At 35.8% G+C, this 17,510-nt stretch overlaps 2 protein-coding genes across 2 annotated transcripts; one reads left to right on the top strand and one right to left on the bottom strand.

Annotated features, from left to right (window-relative positions):
* Nucleotides 1-1,674: 1,674 nt before the first annotated feature.
* LOC107786276 (V-type proton ATPase 16 kDa proteolipid subunit) lies at nt 1,675-5,626 on the bottom strand. The gene is made up of 3 exons (XM_016607725.2): nt 5,356-5,626; nt 4,984-5,269; nt 1,675-2,170 (listed from the first exon to the last, which is right to left on the bottom strand). Exons 1-3 carry the CDS (start codon nt 5,432-5,434, stop codon nt 2,038-2,040), a joined length of 498 nt encoding a protein of 165 aa, XP_016463211.1. The 5' UTR covers nt 5,435-5,626; the 3' UTR covers nt 1,675-2,037.
* Nucleotides 5,627-6,488: 862 nt separating this feature from the next.
* On the top strand, nt 6,489-11,872 carry LOC107786277 (uncharacterized). The gene is made up of 10 exons (XM_016607726.2): nt 6,489-6,587; nt 6,993-7,039; nt 7,771-7,848; nt 8,314-8,338; nt 8,425-8,457; nt 8,570-8,691; nt 8,776-8,906; nt 10,253-10,473; nt 11,268-11,524; nt 11,664-11,872. Exons 2-10 carry the CDS (start codon nt 7,037-7,039, stop codon nt 11,745-11,747), a joined length of 954 nt encoding a protein of 317 aa, XP_016463212.1. The 5' UTR covers nt 6,489-6,587; nt 6,993-7,036; the 3' UTR covers nt 11,748-11,872.
* The last annotated feature ends 5,638 nt before the right edge of the window (nt 11,873-17,510 follow it).

Raw genomic sequence — 17,510 nt, 5'->3', positions numbered from 1 at the left:
GAATTGAGAAAGAATTAGAGTAGAAGAAGAGACCAAGTTGTGAAAAAAATAAAGCGGGGAGGGAGGAAAATAAAAAGGAGGGGGGCTATTTATAGTTATTAAAAGGTTAAGAATGCAATTTATCAATTATTAGGGGTGGAGGGACTATTTTAGTAAGGGGATAGGCCGAAATGGCTAAAAGTACAAAAATTGACCGTTGCCCAACGGTCATTTTTTATTTTGACCGGCCAGAATTTTAAAAAAAAATTACAACATAAACCGGACTGGACCGGGCTGGAAGGGTTAGAGGGCTAGCCGGGTTCTGGTGCACCGGTAGCCAAAAAAGGCCCGACCCCGTCCGGCACAACCCCCTACCCTAGCCAATCTGTTCCACCCCTTACCGAACTGGGCTGACCCAGGCTGAACCGGGTCGAACCGGGTTATTTGTGGGCCTGTCCGGATCGATTAACACCCTTACTATATTCCCGTTGCACAGGAAAACCAAATGAAAAAGAAATAAAAAGAAAACAAACGCGAAAAATACACAAACCAAAGAGGGAAAAAAATCAATAAAGAAGAAGAGATCTAGTTCTAATCGCTAGAGGATCAGAGCAGATAATAGTGACTACAAGATACAAATTAAAAGAAATAGTTAGGGGTGTCAATGGATCTTTAAAAATCGATTAAACCGACCGAATCGTATCGTACAAAACCGATTTTTAGGGTACTTTTAATTAAACCGTATGTTTTTATATAAATTTGTAATCGTACCGAATAATAGAGTAGGTTTTTAATTTTATAAAAATAAACCGAAAAAATACCAAACCGTACCGAATAAATTTATATATGAAAAGTATATTATATACTAAGTTTGAAACCAACAAAGCATTAAGTTTTTTTGGGCCTTGGGATTATGAAAATGGCTACAAGTGACCAAATAATTAATATCCAAAGTCCCAACTTCCAAACCTATTCTACTACTCATATTGAAAATAAATTAGTTTCAACATCTAGAATAACAAGCCACTAAGCAATCTAGAAATCTTCTAGCAAGTCACGAGTTATTGGATATTTAGATTTCTGTTGTTAGATACTAATCTTCTAATAAACTCTATTCTTGAATCCCAATTTGATTAGTATCTTTTCACTTGTATGATTTATATATATCATGTTTTTTGCTTAATTTATTTTACGCTACCATAGAATAATGGGATGAATCTCTATTTATGATTTATATATATCATGTTTTTTGCTTAATTTATTTTACGCTACCATAGAATAATGGGATGAATCTCTATTATGGATATCTTTCACGTTACTTTGATTCAACTCTTTTAAAATAGTAAAGATGTATAGAGAATTTGTCAAAATCATATGCAATTATGCATTTATCGCATTCTAACTTCAACTAGCGACTCTTACATGAATTTCTTTTTAAAATACCGAAAAATTAACCAAACCGTACCGACACCAAAGAAAAACCGAGATGGTTGGTATGGTTTCGAAAAATCTAATTTTGGTTATACAAAATAAAATAACCGAAAAATTAGTACGGTACAAATTTTATGAAATAACCGGCCGAACCGAACCATTGACACCCCTAGAAATAGTAGTGACCATAAGATTACCTTTGTGCAGCACAAGACAGTTCTAACACCAACTAAATAATACATGAACCATATCTGCATCTTCAAGTAGCATCACCCAATAGAGTTTGTTATTCAGAGAAATATTTAAGCGGGAATGTCATACATGTTGCACGGGGTCATAACAAATTATAGAAAAAAAATCATTACATGCACAAAGCTGTTCAAAAATAGAAAATTGCAAGATACAACAAATAGTGATCAAATAGGACAGCTTCTCAAGTTATTATTAAAATAAATACTCACTCCTACTTCTACAAACAGCACATAGCAGCACCAGTAGCAACCGTGCCATCATGAATAACAAGCGTAGGCATAGATATAGCTTTTCGACTTTAGCAAGGATCAACCTTTGCCAAAGTTTACCGAGTCTCACATACATCATAGTAAGAATAGCATTAATAAGACAAGTTCACTCTGCTCTGGACTGCCCAGCTCGTGAAGACAATATAATTCCAACAATAAGCCCATAAAGAGCCAAAGCTTCAGCAAAAATGAGAATGAGGATCATCCCAACAAAAAGCTTTGGCTGTTGTGCATTAGCCCTGTAAAAATATGAATATTGTTCAGCACACTAGCAATAAAATGCAATCAACATGACACAATGCAATAATAGCGCCAATCACGTAAACAGAAGAGAATAGTCCATACAATAATTAAGCTGCAGTACCCCTAACAATGACACTGGTTGCTTAATTTCTTCCAACAAAAATGAGACGCCCTAAGAAAAGGCAACTGTGGACCTTGAACAGTTTAGCCTCACCACATAAAGAAGCCAGAAAATTTTGAGAATGATAATCAAGCAAAAAGTGTCTGACAAAACGTCAAGATATATGGCAAAGAAATCAGAGAGGAAAACAAAGGCATCAATGATGGAAGACCTAAGGTATGTTGAAATATACTAACATGCTGCAGCTGTGCAGGCAGAGCATTATCAAGAGTACAAATTACATTTTTTGGATCAGTCTTCCATCAAACGCAGCTTCCACGTCAGGAAAGCCCATTGCTAAAAATAACAAACACTTTGAAGGACACCATAGGTACTAACTATCAGCTGACCTTCAACTGCCAGAATACTTTTTATTTTTCCTTTTACTTTCCCACACTTTATTAGGAGAAAGGCTTCTCTACAGGACATCATGGAGCTCAATCTAGTCATTCATTTTTCTTTTTATAAGATAAAAAATACAATCTAGTGTCATTCATGTAACAGTCTTTTCCTTTAGGGCAGGTTGGAATTGGAAAAGGCAAATGAAATGAATCAGTGGCCTTTTGGCAACCAAAGGCAACAATTTTTGTAAGAAGAGGGAAATTAATCAAAATCATGGGAGACGCCCCATCATGTCCAAGCATAATAACTGCATCACACAATGCAAAGAAGAGTATAATTGCAGAAGATTTCTAGATTGTCTTGGCTTGTTAAAAACCATATTCTGTATTGAGGCCAAAAATAAAAAACCTAATATCACTAACACCAATCACATTATCATGAGAAAAAATGAGGAGCCGGTCTTATAAAAGATATAAGCTTCCCTGTTATCTTAAGGAAACATAAAACTGGTCTCATATGTTCCAATCCTGCCCCCTTTCTTTTTAAAATCTTTGCGCTGAGAAAATCTACAGAAATATCTGAGCAAACCCATAGTTTCACAAAAGGATCTGTTGGTATTACAGATCTCAGTTTTCTTACAAAAGCTTACATCACCAAAAGGGAGAAAAGTTATTCCTTTATCTTTTGCGCATCTTCTAGACTTTTTTTTAAGGTTTCAACTTAGTCATTAGCATATAAAATATCAACTTAATCATTTACATTACATGAAAAACACATATGAAAGTAAGTTCAAATATTTAACTGAAATGTTCGTCCAAGATGATTAAAATCAAGTCAAAGATTATCAAAGATACAGAATTCTGTGGGATACAATACATGCCAAAAGGAGCAAACACGCAGAGAGAAGCAGGATCAATCATCATCTGAATCTTTCAACTATCACGCGGTGTCAAGTATTCTCTAAACACAAACTGGTATTTGCAGAAGCCAAAATTGAAAAACTAAAAGAGGCAGAAAATAGTGTTTAGAGGTGATGGTAAAATTATGTAGTGGTCAGAGAAGAAGATGGCCTAAAAGAACAGATAAAGGCCACGCTTCGAAAAGGTAGAAGTTCTGTAAGATAGAAGTGTAGCCAATCCTAAACCCAAATGAAGGAAAAAAGTTATTGACTTATTGTAGGTTAACTGCCAGCGTAAAATCAATCTAATGATAAATAATCCTCTAAATATTGTACGTAGCATAATAGACTCAAAGTTGATTGATTGATTGATTGAATGAATGAAAAGTGCATCGTGTAAACTTTTTGAAATAGCACTATATTTGGAAGTTCTTATTTAATGAAGGTGCAGACAATTGTTGGACAACACAGAAAGAGAATAAATCAATTTTCCTAGATCATAAGCACTCAGTCTTCCCATTTTAGGTGATTGTTTTGGCTAGAGCACGGAATTTAATATGTTAACTTGACTTAACAATGATATCAATGATAGACCAAAATATAAAAATGGTATGGGATGCCATTGTAGTTACATATGGCTCATTTTATTATTTGAAAGTTATAAGAACAGTCTTCAATGATAACATCTAATGTACATACATCTTACTAATGTTTGTGTGTAAGGTTGCTGGTAGTCCCAAAAGCAATGCTTACAATCTATTACAACAGAACTTCTCAATAAATACTTTGATAAGAGTGTTTTTCTCGACAACTTGCTAACTGCAACCTAACCCATTTATTATTTGTGGTTTTGGTTCTAACCTTCATTCGACATACAACTCAAGCCACTTAACCTTAGTCCTGCTGCATAATTCCCGATATAACTTTGAAAAGTACACAAGAAAATTATTTCTAACCAGGACCAGACAAATTTAGATGACACACTAGAACTATGAAGTTTGACCTTAACAAAAGTTACCCAAGATGCCTTCCTATTCACATGGTTAACTAGCTCGAAACAAAAGTTTACATTTTTTTTTTGATAAGTTTACTTTCTTTTCTTTCATTTCATACTACCAACATCTTCCTATAAAGAAATCACAACTTAGTGAGCATACATACCAAGCATCTCGATCAAGATACAACATTGTAACCTTTGGAACCTATAAAAAGAGATAACCAGAAAGCCGAATCCTAACCTTATTTTAACAGGTAATACAAGACAAATACTCAACTTCGCCTAATTCTCACCAGTCACCAATATAAAATCTCTCAGATTCAAGTCAACATGCATTAGCATGGAAGTAATAGGTGGACAATGAAGCAGCAAAAAAGTCAATAAAATTTTTTTAAAAAAAAGGAATGAATACCTAACACCGGCATCACCAACAATACCAATAGCCATTCCAGCAGAAAGTCCAGCAAGACCACAAGCAAGACCAGACGAGAGATGAGCATATCCATCAAACAGGTAATACGACTTCGTTTTGGGATTAATACCAGTACTGATAATAACAGCAATAATCAAACCATAAATACCCAACACACCAGCCATAACCACCGGAACAATGGATTTCATCACCAGCTCCGGTCTCATCACTCCCATAGACGCCACTCCTACACCGCTCTTTGCTGTTCCGTACGCTGCTCCCATGCCTACGAGATATTCGACAAAACGTCAATAAGATCTAAAGTATATTACGACTTGATGCGAATCTATTGATGGAGATTTGAGAACATACAGGAGAAGACGAGAGCCGCAGCGGCGCCGAGAAAGCCGAAGAAAGGAGCAGTTTCATCGCCGCTGAAAGTCGACGACATTGTTCCGATCGGATTTTGGATCTGAGAAATTGATTAGATTTAGATACGAGGAGAGTTTTATCGAGTATTTGTGTATGGATCTGATTTTATGCTCTAGAAGTTAATAATTGAAATCTGGTTGATAAATAAAGTCAAGCTTCATACACGTGGCTTCCGTGTTCTGATGCAGTTGGGTTTGGGATTTTTTTCCCCGGGATTTCACACTGTTTTTAATTTTTTTATTTTATAAAATAATAATCAGCAAATATATATTGTGTATAATTAGCGTATAATATTACATATACTAAATAATGTACTGTAATTATTTGTAATCGAACGGTCAAATATGTAACTTCCCCTTTTTATTACACTCGTCATGACTCGAACTCTGATTAAATAAAAGCCCTCGGTTTAATAGTACTAACGTGGATTAAATTAAAGTAAATACAAAATAAAGGTGAGACACTTTCGTTTGTCCACCAACTCGTTCCCATGGCAGAGCTCCCTTGAACAATGGGAAAAACTCATTTGTTTAATGTTCACTTTTTACATCTCTTTCGAAAGTAACAAATATGAATTTTGGTTTTGGCATGCTTTTGCTTTGTACTCTGGCTGATTATCTAGTCATATCAATAAAATTCTTTCACACAATAAGTATAATTTCGTTTCCTACAATCGTTTTCTTCTTTCTCTTTCCTCCAACAATGTAAAGATTATGTACATCATTGATACAGTTTAACTTGTAATAACATGTTAATTACTATTATTAACAAATTATATGTAATTACATTATAACTAATCTAATTGAGTTTTAATACTTTTTATTCTATCACTATACAAAATTTGAACTTTAATTAGTAAATCTCTTATATCAAAACTAAAATGTTATAATCGGAAACACAGAATATTTCGTGCACGGGTTGCTCTTTTTATTAATAGTTAACATTAGACCTAAGTGTGATTTGTGAATAAGCTTAGATGCCATGGAATTTCCTTTTCCAAGTAGGAGTGTAGCTATGAATTTATGAATCAAATTTATTTCATGGTCCAGAGATTGGCCCAAGCCCAAATTCCTTTTAGCGGGTCGGCTAAACAAACAAGACCCATATAAGTTCTTTCTCATTCTACACGAACTCCTCACATTCTCTCCCCCTCTCTCTGAAGGAATCAAATCGTATGTTTCTCTTTCTCTCATAATTTTTCCTGTTCTGTTTGCTTCTTATTTGACAACAAGCCTTAGTCTTTTTGGCAATGATCCTTAAGTGTAAACACATAAATTTTGGTGAATTGGACTAGTGCTATATCTGCTTCCCTTTGCTCATAGAAACCTTCTACTCTAATATCACAGTTCTCTGTAGTTTTTAGGAGTTAATATATTTTCTTATTTGCTTCTCATGTGATAAAGGCTCGAACTTGTGATTGTGTTCCAAATTTTCTGGAAAAAAATCTGAATTACTAGTACTAATTATGAAAAGCATATCCTGATTCCTGAGTCATCCAATGATCAGCCATTGTTTTGAAAAGACTAGTATATATTTTTTATAATATCCTTTTTTCTTTGTTCGCCGTTCTTTTATAGGTTAGCTGAGACAGTTGAGTTCAGGTGATTCGGAGATAGCAATTATGGTAAATTTCCTGTTCTCCACCGCTTCTTGATATATACGCCCGTGGTTGTACTAATTTTATTTTATAAATATAACTTATTTGCCTTTATTTTAAGAATAAAAAGGGCTAGACCATATTGAGTTTATTGTATGCAGCATTACTTTGCACTTTTGCAACAAGCTAGGCTGTCTTCAGAATAGCATATAATAATATTTTTCTCTTGAATAAAAGATGGAATTGGATTCTGACTGAAGTTATATTAATTGGGGTTTCTTAATTTAGTAAGAGCTGAAAATCTGACTGCTTGTTTTGGGAGCACTGAACTTATGAATAGAATGTACATCAATAGGGGCACGTTTCCTCCTTTTGCGAAATTTCGAGAACGGAGGAGGAATATTGGCCAGTGGACATTACAGTAGTTAAATAGGTTGAGTACCATTAAGTGACAAATTTGTACATCTGCAACAGAGCAGAATTTTGTTTACAGAAACATACTATTGAAAGGGTACATCTTTTAATTGGAATTGGCTAAACCGACTTTGTTTTCCATAAGCTTCTCTAAACAAAGCCAATCACTCAGTGCTTCTACCTTCATAGGAGCATCTTCTATGTTGATTGCAGTGGTTCTTTGTTTGATGTTATTTAATTCTGTTTTATAACCTTCACAAATCTATGATTGACTTTATTGACGTTTACGTTGTTTGTGTTTTCTTCCTTTGTCCTTATTGTACTTTTTGGTTTGTGATCTGCAGTTTTTTGATGGATATGGATATCATGGAAGATCATTTGAACAGACGTACCGGTGTTATCCTGCATCATTCATTGATAAGGTTGGAAGGTTTTTAAATTCCTTTAGTATTCTAATCTACTGTGGTAATTGTTTGTGAAGGTTTCACAAAATCCTTCTTGTTCCTTTGACTTCCATCAGATTGTCATCCCCACAAAAGTCCATCACATCTTATTTCCCCAGGTTGCGTCATGTACATTTTTGTTGTTCAAGAGAAGGGGGTAGGGTGGAGGAGGGCATGGAATTTTTTGTGATAAGGGGAAGGAGGGGGTTGGATTTAACTATCTAGCAGTTCTTTTTGCTGTAGTTGTACGTCGAAAGAGCTCTCTTTTTTTAATACCTATATACATATATATGCTGCGGAAGATGGATCTTATATGTGTAATAAACTTGTACTTCAGATGTTTGTCTCATGTATTGCTTCTCCCATTTCAAATTGTTTTCCGTTGGTATTTATTTTCTGTTACTTTCACTTCAATTCTGATTCTGTTTGTTTCACACTTTGCAGCCCCAGTTAGAAAATGGAGACAAAAGTAAGTAAGGCCTATAGCTTTTTTTTTAATCTGCGATAGGTGATTCGATCTCTGAGTCTTATGTTGCATTTTCTTTATTTTTTCAGTTATAATGCCTCCCTCTGCTCTTGATCGCCTAGGTCAGTTTGTTCTGTATCGTGGCATTATCAGCTATTTAGATTTTGCACCTTTAACAGTTGGCAGCTTGTCCTTTTCTTCACCTGTATTCAATATTGAATGTAAATTTTGCAGCATCACTTCACATTGATTACCCAATGTTGTTTGAGCTTCGAAACGCTGCAGCAGAGCGGGTTTCTCACTGTGGGGTTTTGGAGTTCATTGCAGAAGAGGGCATGATATATATGCCATACTGGGTACGTGTTACTTCTGTGTAATCTTATTTTCTTCAGTTCAGCTTAACTGTTGCTCGTTAACTCATTAAGGTATGGGCCTTGTAGATGATGCAAAATTTATTCCTACAAGAAGGAGATATTGTTACAGTGAAAAATGTAACACTTCCTAAGGGGAAATATGTCAAGTTGCAACCGCACACAAAGGATTTTTTGGATATTTCGAACCCAAAGGCCATGTTGGTTTGCTGAACTTTTGTTACTTTTCTGTGGTTCAATTCCATTTTCTGCTTGTGTTTGTGGGGACCCAATTGCTTCTACATAGTTTTTCTAGAATTCATGGCGCACCCAATGTTTGCGTGTATGTTTCTTTAAAAGTCTGTTAAATGTTTGATTTTAAGTTTGTATTGTTAGAGACTTAAAAGTGAATGTTCAAAGGGAAAATAAAGCAAGACAAGATAAGCAATCCCTCTGTACCCATTCATATTTTTTTGGGGCATGATTATTAAGTTAAGAACTGAAATTTTTGTGTTTATAAATGAAAGTGGGTCCAAGTGTGTAGATAAAGTTAACTTTTTGAAAGTACTTACTTTTTTAAAGTATAAGAGTGTATGTGCCGTGGCATATTTTAGTAATAATAAAATATTGAAATGTATCAGATTATGAAACAAGCAAATAGGAGATAATGGTCTTCAAAATAGGAGAGTGGAGTGTGGTAAAAATAGACCAAATCCATGTTCCTGAGTTAAGTGGAACTTAAGGACAATTTTGAGCTAAATCATTTAGGAGAGATCACGAGACTAATTCAACGGGATTGGCACTTTATTGTTGGTGTACTTCGGTAACTACTCGCCATATGGAACATTAGATATTGAAAGTCTAATGTTGGTGCACTAGTCATTCCTCTTAACCAGTTAAAAGCTGAGTCAACTTTGAAGTGATACTGCTTCAGTACATGGATGTATAAGAACATAGAGCAATTTCACCTCTTTGTTACTGGATGAACTTTTTGTGAGATTGTTCATTTGTTAATGAGGTAAATGTTTCCTTGTAGAGCTAGAAGCACCAAAGGAGCGTCGTCAGCAAAAGGGAAACATTTTGTTATCCAGGATTGAAATAGTTATGTTTGACATGTAGCTAAGTAGAGAGAAAGGGCCTAGGGAAGAAGCATAAAGATCTAAGCAAGGAGTTCTTATTGTTCAAAATACTTTCCGCGTTAGCTTTTTCGTTGTCATTTAAGTGATAATTAGAGTTAATGATAGTGTGGTAATGTTTGACATATCTCCTTCTACGAGTAAATGTGGAATTGAAATGATATTTTATAGAGGGATAAAACATGAATAATAATTAACTTTGTTTGTGTTCCATTTATGAATATGCACATATTTGACTTCCGCATGTCCTAATCCATAGAGTGCTGCCCTTTATTCTAATTGCTCTATTATTTGTATGTTTCCTGCTTGAATACTAGGCAAAGTTAGGTGAAATGATTGACAAGTATAGTTTATTTTCATTTTTAAAATTTAAAAATATCCACATACTGATGGATGCTTTGACGTTTGACTTCTTTCCCTTTCTGATGCAGCTTGGAGACGACACTCAGAAACTTTTCCTGCTTAACGACCGGAGATAGTATTATGGTGGCTTACAACAACAAAAAGTATTACATAGACATTGTGGAGACAAAACCTTCTAATGGAATAAGTATTATTGAGACAGACTGCGAAGTAGACTTTGCTCCTCCTCTTGATTATAAAGAACCTGAAAGAGTGGTTCCTTCTCATCCAAGCAAGGCTCCAGCAGAAGGTGCATATTCTTCAATGTTTTTTTTAGGACCGAGAAATCCGTCTGGGGCCAATAGGGCCAACCACAGCCTTTGAAACTCGGGGATATGGGCCCGCATCTCTACCCTTCTCCACTTAAATACCAGGCTTAGTTCGCATGGCGTAGGGATTGACCTGTGACATAAATCACAAGTCCCTCAACCTTTGACACTTGAACTAAATATTATTTGGATACTTCTCCCTCCAAAAGAAATTTACTGAAATTAATTTTCTCCTTTATCTTCAAGAATTCTAGTGGCACCACATATTATTGCTTATATTAGTTGATCATGCTGTAATACCTATCGATGGAGAACTCCATATTTCAGACATATTTAATTGTTCTTCTGGAAATACTGTTAATCAACTCCTGACACCTATTTAAACTATTTTATCTTATACTATTCAAATGACAGCAGCTAGGTGAGACGGAGGCAATATCTAATATGGTTGTAGAGACCAACGACAAATTCTTAATATGACCAGAGTTTCATGGCTATTGCGATTGCCTTTCTACAGTTTTGAAGTTCATTTTATGTGTACATCTATGTGGTTAACAAAAGGGAGCTTGGTGCTCTTGGAAGTGCGTTGACTTTATGATACTTCCATGTTGGGATGTCTGGTGATAGATATTGTTGGGCCAATTGTTATTTGGCCGGTATGCTGCAGTTCTAGGAGTTAGCTTTTCAACTGTAATTGCTTATTCCTGTAGATTACTGTAGACCTTGCTGTGTCTGAACTTTCTTCTGGTAGCTTAATGATTTTTCGCTCATGCAGGTCAAGAGGCTGCAGCTGAAGTAGAAGACCCAAAATTCAACCCTTTTACTGGTGAAGCGAGACGTTTGGATGGGAAACCATTAAAACAGCAACCTCCACCTTTATCCTCCTCTGGATCCTCAGACAAGCGAACCAATGTTACTAATGGCAGTGGGAAGTCTGCTGCTGCTGCTGCAAGCTCTCAAACTTCTAGTCGTCAGTCACAGGGGAAGCTTGTATTTGGCTCAAATGCAAATCGCGCTCCTGAAAAACAGAAGGTTTTATATCTCTATACATGCTAATATTCATAATCTTTATTTCTTCTCTCTTTTCCTTTTCCATGCTAATACAAATTTGACTGTTTATACCTCGGTTGCTACTGTATCTCACTCTGTTAATGCTCCTTTCCATATGCAGGAACCCGTGAAAGAGGAACCTGAAAAGAAAGAAGAACCCAAGTTTCAGGCTTTCTCTGGGAAAAAGTATTCTTTGAGGGGTTAATTGTGATATAATTTCGTTCTGTCTATTTACCTTTTATTTATTAACCATTTCTTTTGTTAGTCAAATATCTGAATTATGTTTAACTTTATTATATAATCTATAAAAATTAGGAGTAATCTTAAAAACGGGTAATTTGTTCTATCACTCTACTTGCCTTTTGATCACCGCATTAATCGTAGTTATTATTTATTTTCTTATATCTTAGCTTACTATTACCGAATAATATAATTTTCAAGTGAGATAATACGAGTTTCGTAAAATTTTCAATACTTTTGCATTAGTACTTGAAAGGAACATTCTGATATGCACTAGTACCAGTTTCAAGAAAATTTTAGTGTACAACACTCTAGTAATTTCCTTTTTTAAACCCTTTTTTTCTTTGTATTTTGTGTGAGAAGAAAAAGAAAAAAAAATCGAAAAACCAATAAACTGGAGGGAAAAAAGGGATTCTATTTGATTCGCTCCGGTTTGATTTGTATATTTTATAAACAGATATAGTGAATTTGGTTTCAATTTAGAGCCACCCATGGTTGGTATGTCACAAATCATTTTTCAAGAAAAAATATTTTTAGAAAACAATATTTTCTGAAAGATACTTTGGTGTTTGGTCGAGTGAAAATTATTTTTTTAAACATTCATTGAAAATTGATATTCCTCTGTTTAAATTTAGGTATCTTACTTTTTTAAAAAATATTGTTTAAAAAAAATATATTTTTTTATATTTAGTAACTCTTCAATTTCAACATTTTACATACAATCAACCCTCTCTATAACAGCCTTGTTTATTCTGATATTTTTTATTTTTTTAATGTAAATGGATGCTATACACTTATAATAACATTTGACGTTTAAATATTTTTTAGCTGTAATAGATAAAAATTATTCAAAAATTAATTATTTTTATTTTTTAATGTTATATATAAAAGATTAAAAAAATTATTCAAATTTAAAATCTTAAAAGATATGCATTTTCATTAGTTAAATATTCAAAAAAGCCAATAAATTTATAACTAAACGTAAAAAGATTTAAACTCCAAGGCAAACATTTTAAAGCTACCTAGAAACATAACTTCTTTCAAGATTGATGGAACAACTTTGTAATTGTAGCTTGTTTCGTAAATTTCATTCTCTTAATAGCGATATAACGATTGAATTGGTGAAGATTTGTGTTCATATTTTCAGCAAAGAGATATCCAATAACTTTCCCTTATTGAAGACAATCTAAGAGCTTAATAGTTAAATTTTCTATCTAAATATTTTTTGGAATTTGTCTAATGGAAGTGTCTCGACCTCAATTTTCCTCCGTAGGATGTCGTGATGGCACCTAGTCTTAGGGACTAGGTAAGCCTAACAATTAACAGCAGATTCAACCAACAACTAATACATATGAAATAAAAAAAATTTATACAAGCCAGCAATCCCAAAACCCGGTAGTACAAGTCATAAGCTTTACTAAGTTTGCTAGAAAATTTCTAAATGCAACTGTTCCGGAAGAGAAATAAACAGTACAAGGTGAAATTTCAGAAGGTGACTTCGAGGCCTGCGAACGCGACGGCAGGTTTACCTTAAGTCTCCATAGCATGCCCGAACAACTAGCTAGTGATCAACCAACTCCGATGTACTTGGATCTGCATAAAAAATGTGCATAAGCGTAGCATGAGTACACCACAGTGATACCCAGTAAGTATCAAGACTAACCTCAGTGGAGTAGTGACGAGGGACAGTCAAGACACCTACTGGACTAAATAACCTGAACAAGTATAAATATGAACTAGCAGAGGACAATATCAATGTAGAGCTAAGCATAGAACAATAATGAAACAAAGCTCGTAATAGGAAACTAAGAGCAACAACTAACAACAGGGAACAAACAGGTAATAACACTATAGAGTAAGCTGAACACAGTTTAAGTCCGACGAAACCAAATAAAGGAAATCAAGTAACAACTCTATAGGAACAACCGCTTTCACACCAGATTTATTCAAGAATTTTCACGAGGTACCAAACCTCATAAGCACAAATCACGGATCACAGTTCATGAACCCTAATCACCTGGCATTTTGTGGCCACATTTCAATTCATAACCGCACGGACGACTCACGTGCCAAGAGCGTGACAATATCAAATATCCGCACGGACCACTCACGTGCCAACAGTAACAATGACTCATGACCACACGGACAACTCACGTGCCAATAGAATAACTCTCCCACAGAAGGCAAGTAATCAAAAGTACAGGTAACTGGTCAATAACATCAGGATTCGTCTTCTTAAGCCGATATGGATGATTAACTATGTGTATACTTGTGCAAACGTTCTATCACAATTCAAGTCAACCAGTAAGAGTAGAGACGATGAATGACACATAAGAAACGATCACCACAAAATGTATCAGATATAACTCACACAAGGTAGGCACACCGCTACACAAACAATCAACAATGACAATGTCCTCAGACCATCACAAATCATTCTCCGACATAGCCCACCTTGTTTCGCCACGTGCACAATAATAAAGTAAATGCTCGCCTTGTCTCGCCGCACATGCATAATAATGTTCCCGCCTTGTCTCTCCATATGCGCAAACCCACATATATAGCCCGCCTTGTCATGCCGCATGTGCAAATATCAATAATAATAATAGTACAGATAACTCACGTGCGAACACCCCGACAATCCTCTCAACAGTACCACATATGCCAAAACATAACAACACAATAAAATGACTTTCACAACATATTCCCATATGCCACAATATTTCCTCAAAATAGTTTCAATACCACAATCACACATAGCCCCCAGATTAACAACACTGACTACAACAGTAACAACAACATCAACATGAGTACACGACAAGTAAATTAATACAAGAACTATATAATACAAAGAAACGGAAGAACGAGCTCACAAAGAAAGACACAACATGTGATAATGGTCTCAACAAAAATAGCTCAATAAGGGAGAGATAATGTGTAACAATGATTCCACAAAAATACAACTTGACGATAACAAAGATAGTATGAATCAAAGATTCCAAATAAGGATAAGTCGACAATAAAAAGGGATAACAAAACTTCATTTAAGGTTGAACAGTTACGGAAGAGATAACAACAAATTTAATTAAGGATAAGCAATTATGGAAAAGATAATAATAATTTCAATTAAGGATAAGCAATTTCGAAAAAGATAGCATGGCAATAAAAGAGGCACCAGCTTCAATTAAGACATATAAGAGTTCAACTGGCAACAAGGGTAAAACATGAATCAATTAATTCCAAATAATGCACGTAAGGGTAAATTTAATAAATGAAGGATTTAACGCGATAAAACAACTTCATATCTAATGAACATAAGAACCTAAGAGCCCTAAACGGTCAAATTTCCACAATTAAGCCTGAGCACGTACTCGTCACCTCGCGTACACGGCCTTCACATGACACAATTAGCACAAATAACTCAAATCCTAAGGAGTAGTTCCCCCATATAAAGTTAGGTAAGATACTTACCTCAAATAAGCTAGACCGATATCCTAAAATGACCTTCTCGAGTGACACAACCTCCAGACTGCTCAAATCTAGTCAAACTAACTTAAATCATAAGTAAAACTCATAGGAAAATATTACAGATAATAAAGCTTCGATCTTTAATTAAAACTAAAAGTCAACCCCCAGGCCCGCACCTCGGAACCCGATAAAATTTACAAAACCCGAACACCCATTATGATACGAGTTCAACCATACTATAATTATCAAATTCCGATATCAAATCGCTCTTCAAATCCTCAATTTATATTTTTGATGGACTTTTACAAAATTCTCATTTTCTTCCATCCAATTCACTAATTTAATGATGAAAACAAAGATAAAATCATGAAATAAAAACAAATCCGGTAAAGAATACTTACCCAAAACAACCACGTGAAGAACCCCTCAAAAATCGCCCAAATCCGAAGTCTACAACTCAAAATATGAAGAAAATGACCATACCATCGAGGCCTCGACTTATATGATTCTGCCCAGGACTTCCGCATTTGCGAACACACACGCGCACCTGCGCCTTCGCTTGTGCGAGCCAATTCGACGTATCTGCGGCCTTCACTTGCCAATGTAAGGATCGCACCTGCCGCCATCTTTTCGCATCTGCGATGGCTCAAATTTCGCAGAAGCGGACACCATCTAGAGCCTCCAACGCGCATCTACGATCTTCCTTCCGCAAATGCGTCCTTGCACCTGCGGTCCTCCATTAGCGAAAGCGATTCAACAGGGTGGCACCAATGTCGCAGAAGCGACCAATCTCTCGCAAAAGCGGTCACACACCAGCGCACCAAAATTCGCAGGTGCGACGCACCAGAACCAGCAGCCTAGAAATTTCCCAAGTCCAAACTCCAAGCCGTTAACCATCCGAAATCCACCCGAAGCCCCCGGGACCCCGTCAAAACATACCAACAAGTTTCATAACATAATGCGGACCTGCTCGAGGCCTCAAATCACAACAAATAACGTCAAAACTAGGAATCACACCATGAATTGAACTTATGAATTTTCAAATCTTTCAACTTCTAAAACTCATGCCGAAACATATCAAACCAACCTGGAATGATGCCAAATTTTGCATTCAAGTACCAAATGACATAATGGAGCTAATCCAACTCCTGTAATCGAAATTCAGACCCGAAATCAATAAAGTCAACTCCCGGTCAAACCTTTTAACCTTCCAAAACTTCAACTTTCCAAAATGGTTCAAATTATCCTATGGACCTCCAAATCCAAATCCGGACGCACGCCTACGTCCAAAATCACCATACGAAGCTATTGGAATCATCAAAATACCATTTCAGAGTCGTCTACACAAAATCAAAACTCTGGTCAAGTCTTTTCATTTAAGTTTCTAAAGCAAGAATCCTTCTTCCAAATCAATTCTGAATCATCCAAAATCTGAACTCGACCACGTCATAATTCATAATACAAAGCTGCTCAAGACCTTAAACCATCGAGCGGAACGCAAATTCTCAAAACGACTGGTCGGGTCGTTACATCCTCCCCCTTTTAAACAAACATTCGTCCTCGAACATGCCAAGAATCGTTCTGAAGTCCTCAAATCAATGCATGTACACACCATACATATACTCGCAGGTGATCCCAAGTCACCCCAAGTCACATAGGCCCGACAACACTATCCCAACTGAAATTTATTCCTTACACCAATACCAATAAGTCTCATAACCAAATTTCTCACTATACGATCATCTCCAAAGGACCCGATTTCCACATCCACACACAGTATCAGCCTCAACTAGCTATAATAACTCATGCCTATACCCACACAGTACAACCACACGACATAATACCTCACACATATGCCCATATCAAAATCTCTAATCACAATAGCCGTCCATAATCAAACCCAGCACCAGCAATTAACCTCATACCAGCTAGAACCCTGTTCCAACCTCCACAACACTGACAACGATGCAAGAAACACAAAGATCCCATGCCTATTTACTCAAATCAAGAAGTCACACCCAACACCACTTGGCACACACCTCGCAAGCTAAAACCCAATAAGCACAACACCAATATGACTGAATATATAATGAAACACATGAAAGAACTATCAAATGAGCCCGATAGTCACCACTCCCTATTAGTACCATACTACGAATCAGTTTCATAGGGAATAATCAAAGTATTTGAACAAATCGCAAGAATCTCATCCTAATATAACTCCACCGCGGTCCGTAGCTCGGTTCAAACGTATCAAATC

This window comes from Nicotiana tabacum, chromosome 19 (genome assembly GCF_000715075.1).
Source record: "Nicotiana tabacum cultivar K326 chromosome 19, ASM71507v2, whole genome shotgun sequence".
In the NCBI taxonomy this organism is placed as follows: domain Eukaryota; kingdom Viridiplantae; phylum Streptophyta; class Magnoliopsida; order Solanales; family Solanaceae; genus Nicotiana; species Nicotiana tabacum.
Note: the sequence above shows the minus strand (reverse complement) of the source record. Positions and strands in the feature narration are given on the sequence as shown.